The sequence below is a fragment of the Maylandia zebra genome, linkage group LG14 (genome assembly GCF_041146795.1).
Source record: "Maylandia zebra isolate NMK-2024a linkage group LG14, Mzebra_GT3a, whole genome shotgun sequence".
NCBI lineage: Eukaryota > Metazoa > Chordata > Actinopteri > Cichliformes > Cichlidae > Maylandia > Maylandia zebra.
In genome coordinates this window covers 2,363,514-2,374,098 of record NC_135180.1, presented here as the reverse complement: position 1 = coordinate 2,374,098, position 10,585 = coordinate 2,363,514, and the positions used below count along the sequence as shown (strand labels likewise).

Genomic DNA, 10,585 nt, shown 5'->3' with positions numbered 1-10,585 from the left:
TCCTAACCAGTTTCCTGTCATCTGAGCGTGACAGACTGGGTCTACTTGTCAACATTGACAAACTGGTGACACATCCAGTTTTACTGAGGTACAACTGAACTAATGATGTTGGGCTCTGAAATAAACACTTCTCTGTCTTCTCTTTTACCTTTACTTTGTTGGTCAAAGTGCTGTCAAACAAATCCTTTTTATGATGGGAAAAAGAAACTACCAGTTATAGTCAGTCATGATCACTAAGAAGTTAGCAGGCTTTGGCCTTGTCACGTTGAAAACATTTTACAACCCGCAGCACTATTTATCAAACGACAAACTGAGTCTATGTATATATTCTAGTCAACAGATGAGGACAGAGTTCTTAGCCTGACTATGAACATATTAAATCTTTGTTATTTCCCTTGTTGTCCGTTAAACAGAGCAAAGAATTTTTACCACAGCTTTTCCAAACATTTTAGTTTTATTTTGGATGCTTACATTATTTAACTTTGCACACAGAAACAAAATAATTTCACAAAAACAAAAAAAACCAAGGTCAAACTTATTAGCCCCCCTTATGCTAACGAGCGGTTGTGTATCTTTTTTTGCAGGACAACAGTCTGCAGTGTTTTGCTATTTTTTTCAACAAGTCTCACACAAGCCTCCTGAACAATCCCACCCATTCTTCTTTGGTCAGTGTGTCACACTCCTCCAGATTTCATGGTCACCCACAGACTTTGGACTGTCTCTAGCTTGCTTCTGGTGCAGTCAAAAACAAGGAAAACGACAATAACATACTGAAGAACATCCTGAACATGTTCTGGGGATACTCTCTACCACTTCATCTAACTCACTCCAGAACTTTAAGGAGCTTGAATAGAAAAGCGACTGGACTCCTTTGAGTTTCCTGAAGACGCCTTGAAGACTCGAGAAAGTCTTTTCTATTCAATCTCCTTAGATTACCATGACTGAGAACCTACACAGCCTTACTCCAGAATTCCTCTTTCTCTTCTGACGTTCAACCAGTGGGACATATGCAATGGCAAATGTTTTTTTGTTTGTTTGCAAAACCGTTCAGATTGCATAATGATTTTTTTAATTACTAAATATTTTCAAAGCGTTGTAATTAAGTTACTTCAGAGAATTTATTTTATTTAAATAGGTTCATTTCCAGATAAGTGTTTTTCACATTTACATTGTACACATGCACTTGGTGTTAGCACAGCTATCCGAATCAGGGAGGTGAGTACTTCGATTAATAAGCAAACAAAAAGAGGAACAGAATTCTCAAATATATATAAAAAAATCATAATTGAGGAATTCCAAGCCAAGCAACAGACTGCATTTACAGAGTATGTCAAACATGAATTATCACTGTATAATTTAAATAACCCACAATGCTACAAATTCCTGTTAGAAATTGCACTTAGCTCAGTGGAAACACATCACGTAACAAAGACTGAGAGGTTTTTCTTTCCTGTGTAATGGTCGTTACTCTCTCGCAGGAAAAATCTGAATCATACAGGGCTCTGTCATGTTTTCCTAACTATACTAAGCTCAGTGAGTGATCTATTCTAAAACGATTTTATTATTTGACATCCTCAATTTCAGACTAGCTGCATTGTTTGTTAAAAGCAACTCACTCCTAGAGACAATGAACGTCACCATAATAGTGCAAAACAGTTCTCTTAAAGTCCATCCATGCAGAGTGTATTTAATCACAGATGAGCCTTGTGCATACATTGGTAACTATACAACTTGCGCTGCAGCATGGTGGGACAACAGCTCGTAGGAAGGCGAGTATTAAAGAAACAGGTGGTGCAGGTGGTGATGTTGTGTTGCAAATGAGATAAAACGAAGTGGCAGGATGAACTGGGGGAGCATGACAGTTTCTTCTCTGCAGGGGAAGGTTCGTGCACAGTGAAAGGCTGGCAGCATGAAATAGCTCAGTAAATGTTACTTGTAAACATTGTTTGCAGTGCCTCACAATTGAAGAAGATTTCCTTTAGGGCCACCAGGGTGTTCACACAGAGAGAAGTTCACTATTATAGACACATGTACAGAAGCAAAGGGCTGCCAAAAAGCTTTTTCTGAGAACTTATACCAGGTGTAGGAAGCAGGCTCAGGGAAGTGAAGACACCAAACAACAAACATTAAAAACATAATCGAGGGGATGCACCTATCCCTTAAGATGCACTGTGCAATTAACAACTATTAGAAACCTCACAGGGTGGGGGTGCATTATGGCAAATGAGAAAACATGATACTTGCAAACATTACATGTATTTATATAGCAACACACACAATGTAGTAGCTTACTGGTCTGTGATGGTAGCAGCACCTTCAGTTTATATTCAAGGTAAGTCTCCAGTGATTAAATAAACTGATAATAATACATAAATATGTTTAACACAGAGTGCGCACACAATTTTGTTGACAGAGTGATGAGTTGGAGAAGAAAGAAAAGGTGAAGCACATCTAAAAGGAATATTACTCTAAGATCATCATACAATAAAAGAAAGTAGAAAAATATATATATTTGTTTTAAATGAACAATTCAACTTACTTTTCAATACTTGCTATAAAATGCATAAGATTTTACACCAGCAACATTATTTAATGCTTACAATTGTTACTAGAAACTGAGGTGACATAAGACACATTTCATCAGCATTTCAGGAAGGAATTTAAAAACAAAGACACAAAATTCATCCAAAACAAACTTTTTATAAATGTCGACTGTTTGAGTGGTGAGCAGTGAGTCTTCCCTCCGTAGGACAGTTGCTTAGAGTCGTAACAATATGCAGGAGGAAGCTGCAAACTTATGGAACAGAAGCACCACTGCAAATGACGGTGACAGTGGGAGGGAGCAGGTGTGTGTGTGTGTTTTAGCACACACACACTGTGGTACTTTTATGCTGCTGGAGAATGGAGGAGACATTATTGGTGTCTTTCTGTTTCTTCTCTGCGTTGTGTTGCACCAGTGGCGGTCTTTCGGCAGTCCTGCGCCGGGCTTTCTTTGCCAGCAGGCCCGATGGGCTTGATGACACGTCAATAGTTCTTTTTCTGGTGGGTGTCCTGCTGCCAGCTGTCCTGTCCGTTGCACTGGACAGGGCGGGCAGCTCGGGGCTGCCGTTTGAACACAGCGGAGTCAGAGCAAAGGGGTCAGATAGATCCATGTGATAAAAGCTGTTGCTTCCCGATAGCCCATCTCGTCGCTCCAACGCAGAGAAGAGCTCACATGTGGCCGCGGGAGAGTCCTCCTCTGGAAGTCGCTGTAGAAGAAGACAATGGAATAACAGTCAAGTCCAGCACTTATATGTGCATACCACACCTTAAACCAGGGATCTATTGTTCCTCACCTGAACAAGAGGAGTGTCTGCGCGAGATATGGAGGTGGGGGGACACTGAGACACCTTGGCTAGGTCTAGCAGCACTTCCTCATGGTGCAGGGTGTCCTGGCAGGTCCCAGGCTCTTGCAGGGCAATTACTATGGCGCTTGTATTGTCTGCACGCAACATCCGCTGGCGCCACCGCAGCAAAGCATGACTGACCAGCTGCCTGGCACTCGAGACCCCACATGGTGCCTGCAGCAGTAAATGCTGTTAGTACACCGACGAACACGGCTGATATGAGGTGGACATTACTTTTTACTTATGGGCTATAAGAGACATCAACCCACACATGCAGGAACAGGGCAACCATCTATACTGATAGCAGCTAAAGCATAACCACTCACCATTTCCTCGTCATTATTCTGACACATGGAGATGGCCTCTTGAGGAGGAACCATATTCCACAGACCATCGCTGCCCAGGATGATGTAGCGATGTTTTTTAGGGTCAAGAACCACCACACTAGTGTCAGGCTCTGGAGAAACTACAAACTCTCCACTGTAGAAGTCGTAACTCCATAGATCGCCTGTGGCAGAAAAGGAAAACTTTAATGAAGGAACTACGAGCCACACATGCTGTGTGACTCTGAGTCTAACCATCACTACCCTTTTTCTTGAACTTAGAAGTAGCCTATTTGAACAGAAGCTCTACAGAGCGCAGACTTTGTGCCCAATTGCTAGTGAAAATAAAATCATGGTTCATGAATGTATGGATAATAAGAGGTATGCGCTCGGAGTTTTCTTAGATCTAAAGAAGGCGTTTGATACTGTTAATCATGAAATTCTATTAAAAAACTGGAAAAGTACGGGTTTAGGGGAGTGGTTTTGGAATGGTTAAAAAGCTATGTAGGGAATAGGCAACAATATGTACAAATAAATGAATATAAATCTAATTTGATGGATATAGCTTGTGGAGTACCTCAAGGTTCAGTACTGGGTCCAAAAATGTTTATTATGTACTTAAATGATATCTGCAGAGTATCGGAGATTTTAAAGTTTGTAATATTTGCAGATGACACAAATATACTGTGTTCAGGTGGGGAATTGCCACAGGTTTTGGAAATGATCACACAGGAATTAACGATATTAAAAAAGTGGTTTGATATAAATAAATTATCATTGAATCTCGATAAAACCAAATTTATGTTGTTTGGAAACCAAAAGAAAAACATCGAAGTAGAAATATGTGTTGACAATGTATATTTAGAAAGAGTAAATGAAATAAAATTTCTTGGGGTGATCATTGACCACAAGCTCTGTTGGAAGCCACACATTACTTATGTTCGGGGGAAATTGGCACGGGGCATTGCCGTCCTGGGGAAAGCAAAGCATATGTTGGATCAGAAAGCACTGCACATTTTATACTGTGCTTTACTACTGCCATATATGAGCTACTGTGTAGAGGTCTGGGGAAACACATACAAAAATAACACACAAACAATAACTATAATACAGAAAAGGGCCATTAGATTAATAAATAATGTAGGGTACAGGGACCATACAAATGCACTCTTTGTCAAAATGCAAGCTATTAAATTCCAAGACTTGGTGAAGCTTAAAACAGCGCAAATAATGTATAAAGTCAGAAATAAATTGCTTCCCAAAGAAATCTGTAAATTGTTCATAGAAAGAGAAGGTGGGTATAACTTAAGAGGGAAGTGGAATTTAAAAATACAAAGTGCTAGAACAACTTTAAAAACGATGTCTATCTCAATTGCAGGAGTTAAATTATGGAACAGTCTAACAGAAGAAATAAAAGACAGTCAAAACATAAAACAGTTTAAAGTAAAATATAAAAACCTAATTTTAAATAAGTATAAGAATGAAGAAAACGGGGTTAACCCAGGACGGTAATGTTGCTGGTAATGGTGTTGCGGTTCTTTTTTGGTTGTTTTTTTGTTTTGTTTTGGTTTGTTGTTTTTCCATAACTTGTGTATCTGCAAATATACACATTCTGTATTTTTCATATGAAAGAAACTATACTGTGGTGGGGCTTGCTAATTTCTTGTTTTTGATTTATGTATGTTATGTTTTGTTTTACTTCATATGTTTATATGTTTCATATGTTGTTTGTTTAATTTAAGACAAAAAAAAATTAAATGAATGAGAGGTAAAACTTGAGGGGGTAGGGACAAATAAGTAAATACTTCAGCCTACTCCTTTTCAAACAAATAATGGAATGATATTTTGTAATGATTGTGAAGGCACATGTTTGAAATGTTTGAAATAAAAATGAACTGAACTGAACTGAAAAATGGTTCTGGTACTCTGTTTTGTATTATTCTAGTCATCCTCACAGCTTCTTCACTGGGATTACAGTAAGTTAATGCTCCTACCTAAAGCTCGAGCTACTGCCAAGAATGGTATCTGGTCGATCACAGTACTACGACGGACTGGACCATTGTGGCTGAGTCTTGGCCTCTTCCACACCACCCGATTCACCCCAGACTTCTTGATCACGCTGTTCATACAGAGAGGAGAGAGAAGCTGCCATTTAGAAGAGTCAGACTACAGCAACAAGAATTACACACAGGTGCCAATCGATTCAATACACCCAACAAAAACAGTCATACACATCACAAACACACAGCCTTTTAAAGACAGACGTACATTTTTGACCTGCACTAATAGTCCAGTAGTGTGTGGCTTCAAGGCTGGGTTTGAGTATAGCAAGTCCAGTCAGGTATAGTTAAAGGATATTAATCTGGTCAGGCAAGCAATGAGACAACCTCCAAAACAGGAACATTTAGAGCAGCATATTTATCTAGCAATGTCAGAAATAATACAATTCTCTCTTGATCAAACAAAAAAAGGTTGTTACATTCTATCAGCACATTAAAGTTTTACTGAAGAATTATTAAAAATTGGCATAAACTGTAGCAACATTTCTTTTAAATTAACAAGCGATGGACTTGGGGGTGGATCCGTAAATTGTTTTGTCTGTTTGTTCAGAGTTTATCTTCAGTTTCTGTCCCTGTTACATTAAAGTTTAATAATCACATTTAAAAATCAAGATTTCAGATTCTAACTGAAAAATCTATTTAGGTAAATGACAATGAAAGACAGTATTAAAGATGATATTTAAAACAAACTTTTATTCAACCTATGATGAAGACAGACTGGAGCAAGACTGAAAGGATTTTTTTCTTCCGTCCTGTTTTTTTTAAGATGAATGTCGTGGTAATCAGTGACACGTGTTCATATTTCTTTGTGCACGGTAATAAAATCGGGACACTGCTTCTTATTTACCCGTTCCCATGGTAATTCGTTGTGTCGGGGCTCTGTTGATGATGGCTTTCTTTCCCTGTTCACGTATGCAATTAACTCAGAGTAAAGATACTCAGAGTGGAATGTTTTCAGAGCTAATCAACTCAGTTTTACTTTTTAACTTAGAGACTGTTGTTGTTCATGAAAACATGTTAGGGCCCTAATCAGAAAGCTTAAATATGAAGAAAAGCAGAAACAGTGACAAACACAGTAAATGAGAAATGGACTGGTACTTTTATAGTATTTTTTTATATACTAAATGAGCACTCAAAGTGCTTTTTACTAGCCTCACATGCATCCGTTCATATATAAGCACTTTTTTCTATGCTAAGAACCGTTTATAACATTTGTGCACACACTCACACTCTGATGGCTGCATCAGGAGCAAATCAGGGTTCAGTATCTTCCCCAAAGATACTTCAACATGCAGACTGGAGTAGCTGCAGGAAGACTGATTCTGAAACCTTCTGACTGGTAGATAACCTGCTCTGGCAACCACAGCTGGCCTCAAAAGCAGCTGTGGCTCAAAACAATGCTGTTTGATTAAAAGTTCAAATGAAAGCCGTCTGTGTGCAGATGAACTTCTTTGTTTAGTTTACAACGATCTTTAAATTGGGCAGATTTCTGATAAACTCTGCTGCAGGTGGACAGCCCTTTTCAATCTGCAGCATGCAGGGTCGGGTCTAAAGGGGGGGCATGGGGTGTACTATAGAGATTGGCAGACCACGTGGCTTTCGCGCATTGCATGCTGGGAACTCGTGGCAAAACAATCCAAGTACCGCATCAAATGCAAGCATTTGCAGCACCGCAAAACGTTCATTCTCCGGTTCCAATACCTTCTTGGTTTTTCTTTGCCCCCCAAAAAAGGAATGTACAAAACAAAGGAGAACAATGCCGGACCGTACAAAGACAGACTTGATGAAAAGTCAAAGAAAAGATACGAGGAAAAAATCAAAGGAGTGAAAGGGTCAGACCCTTACGAGCACACAGAGTGGACAAAAGACGTTAGCGTGCTGCCCAACTTTCACCACGCTCATATTTATAATTATACGCTTCTTGGAGTGAGCGCATACACTCATGAAGTTTAGTAACTTCAGGTCACTGCAACGAGCCCAGGTACAGTTTACCGACGGATGGGTACAGGACCTTGAAATGCACCGTGTAGAACAAAAGACCATCGTACGAACAAACGTAAGTTTACCAGTCTCACAAATCGTCGAGACTGGTAAGTGACAATAATATTGTATGCTGTAATCGTACTGGGCTATTAGTGATACAAAAAAAACTGTTTTACCCTGTGGAAAAGTATATGTTTTTGTCAATGTACCATGGTAATAACAGAAGCGAAACGCAATATTGTGTCAGGACAATTCACTGTTTATGCACAATAAACAAAGGAGCATAGCGCGACAATTTCTGTTCAGCGCCAGACTTGCTTGTAACCTATATCACCAATTATGTTATGAAAAATGACGTATTAACTACTAAAAAACACTGACCTTCGTGGAAATGTTTGGAGCAGACTAACATGTGAGCTGGAGGGTTCTGGGACGTTGTATTTGCTCTTTGAATGGCTGCAATCCAGTCCATCCGTCACATCTTTGTTACTTCGGAAACATGGCTCGAACAATTTCTCTTCAACGACGTAATCCGATAACAACCGATCTCTTTACCCGTCGGCTTCCCGTGGCTGTCATGCGACCGGCTATTGCAGTTAATAATACAACAGCTTCTTGACATTTTTTGTGTTTCTTTTTATCGCTGTGTGACTGATTTCAATTGAAAGCCTGCGTGCGCTATAGTACCTCTTGCCACGAGTTCCCAGAATCCTTTGCGGTTTTACCCCTGAATGACGTCACATTTTCAATCTCTATACTGTATTTCTCTTAAAGCTCAATTAATAGTTATTTGCAGGTTTAGACTTTTAATAACATTTACAAATAACTTATGTTACACTATTATAGATAAAATAAAACAGCAATATATAGAGTAATGAAAATTTGTATTTACCCCATAGGACAGTAGGACAGATAGGACAGTAAACATTTACAAGGGATCTATAAAACTATGGGGTCAGTTGGGGGGTGGGGGTGACAAAATGTTGGGCTGGGCCCTGCTTACCTTCCTCCTAGACCTTCAATACGCTCCCTCTCTTTGGGAAGTTCTGGTTTATGGTCCTGCGTGACTTCCACAGCTCTGATGAATGGGACTGAAGGGTCCTCCTGGACACCTAGAACCACCGCAGAGTCCCCAACATGAGCCACATACATGCGGTTTCCTCTGAGCACCACTACACTGGCTGTGGTACCTGATGTACTAGGAAGGCCTGTAAGTGTCTTTGGCCATTCAGCTGAAAATACAGAAGGCAGAAAATGAACACAAGCTTATTGTTTATAAAACATTACTGCACAGTGTTGTGAGGTACACCGAACAGACAGGTAGAACATACTGGCTTCTTACATATCAATGTGCACTGATCTGTTTTTGTTTACCACGCTAAAAGAGATGTATGTGACCTCAAGGTCGGTTTTTATTCGTCCAGGAGGTAGTTTTATAAGCAAAGTCACACATGCGCTGCACAAGCACTTTGTGTGTGTACATATAATCTGTGACCAGCTGGAAACAGCTGACAAGTCCGAACATATCCAACCAGACACCTGAACACACTGCCGTGGTCCAAGGCATACACAGACTAAATAGAATCGATGAGGCGTTAAAAAGGGTAATAACTACGTCTCTGTAACGACACACTAGATTGAGGCCAGTGAGACCATAACACTTTGTGGGTTTCCATTATACATTAGATTGTGAACATACTTCTGAACTGTTCGGTGTCTGCTGTGACGGGCTTTGTTTGGCGAATACCGGGCGGCTACAGCTAACTTCGTTAGCTCCGCTAATTCCAACATTTACTTATAACTTGATCTTAATTGAACAAACAAACAAACAGAGCCTGGGCACAATGGCGAGGAATTTGCTGGGGTATCTGGCAATTACCTAGCTCTCTGGTCGAGATCTTTCTTTTTAAGGCTCTACTGAGCCCGTGGAACATTCTAGTAAATCCGGCTTTCATAGAGCTAGCAATGAGCTACGGTCGGTCAACACTCAGCTGGGTGTAGGCCAGATAATATAGTCTGATTTTGAGGTTTGGCGTTAAGTTCACGTTACTTAAACACAGAGAAGCACAAAGTAGTAACAGCTTTTACGTGTCACAACTTAATAGTTTTAGTAAACTTACGCAGTTTCTTCCACATAGCATGGTGGCATGCTACAAACCCTTTGCGTATGGCAGAGCAGACCTCCCGGTCACAGTCTGACCAGAATCCCCGCTGTTTCTTCATGAACTCCCAAAGATAGTCTCGCGCAAACTGCGCAGCCTCGCGACCCCCGTGACCATCAAAAACGGCGAAGAATGCTACGGAACGGCGGGAACAAGTCGGGGTGTTCGGCTGAACTTGCGGCGTGCTTAGATCTCCTGGTGACGGCGTTTCTACCGATATACCCTCGTCTTCTGTTTGTACGAGTTCACTGGATGCGTTTAAAACCTGCGGGGACTCCACGGTTTTATCGGCCCGGTCGGGATAAGTGTCCCCAGCCAGAGAATTGAACGTGTAGTCTCTCCGAATGTTCTCCTCTGGGTCACCCGTCGTCGGCTCATTTTCTCCCGGCTCAGGCTCTACTATGACCTCGGTCACATCTTCCATGTATTTCCTGCCTCCTTGATCGGTAAAAACACTCACTCGCATCAGTAATGCGTTTTCCATGGCTCCAAAGTTGAGGCCCGCTCCAATTTTATTTAATATTGTTAGTATATAGAATAGAAAGACAGTACAAATTATCGCAGAGCCGCGTCCTGCCTTTGTTTATGTGGAGTGTAGTAGGCATGCTCGAGCGTGTTGACGTCAGAATTTCCCTTCTTCTTGTACGTAGACGTGGCAAAGCAAGTGCAGC

General features: G+C 40.6%; 1 protein-coding gene across 1 annotated transcript; it reads right to left on the bottom strand.

The window, feature by feature from the left end:
* Positions 1-1,099: 1,099 nt before the first annotated feature.
* On the bottom strand, positions 1,100-10,585 carry ppm1da (protein phosphatase, Mg2+/Mn2+ dependent, 1Da). Its single transcript, XM_004537976.5, has 6 exons — positions 9,873-10,585; positions 8,756-8,984; positions 5,704-5,828; positions 3,713-3,894; positions 3,336-3,560; positions 1,100-3,248 (listed from the first exon to the last, which is right to left on the bottom strand). Exons 1-6 carry the CDS (start codon positions 10,396-10,398, stop codon positions 2,862-2,864), a joined length of 1,674 nt encoding a protein of 557 aa, XP_004538033.1. The 5' UTR covers positions 10,399-10,585; the 3' UTR covers positions 1,100-2,861.

Bases quoted from the DNA above. Each gene is read 5' to 3' on its own strand.
- ppm1da (XM_004537976.5), bottom strand. From the start codon at position 10,398: ATGGAAAACGCATTACTGATGCGAGTGAGTGTTTTTACCGATCAAGGA. The intron at 3,895-5,703 runs GTAGGAGCATTA...TTTCTGCCACAG, and splicing joins GGCAGTAGCTCGAGCTTTAG to GCGATCTATGGAGTTACGAC. The intron at 3,249-3,335 runs GTGAGGAACAAT...CTTCTTCTACAG, and splicing joins CAGACACTCCTCTTGTTCAG to CGACTTCCAGAGGAGGACTC.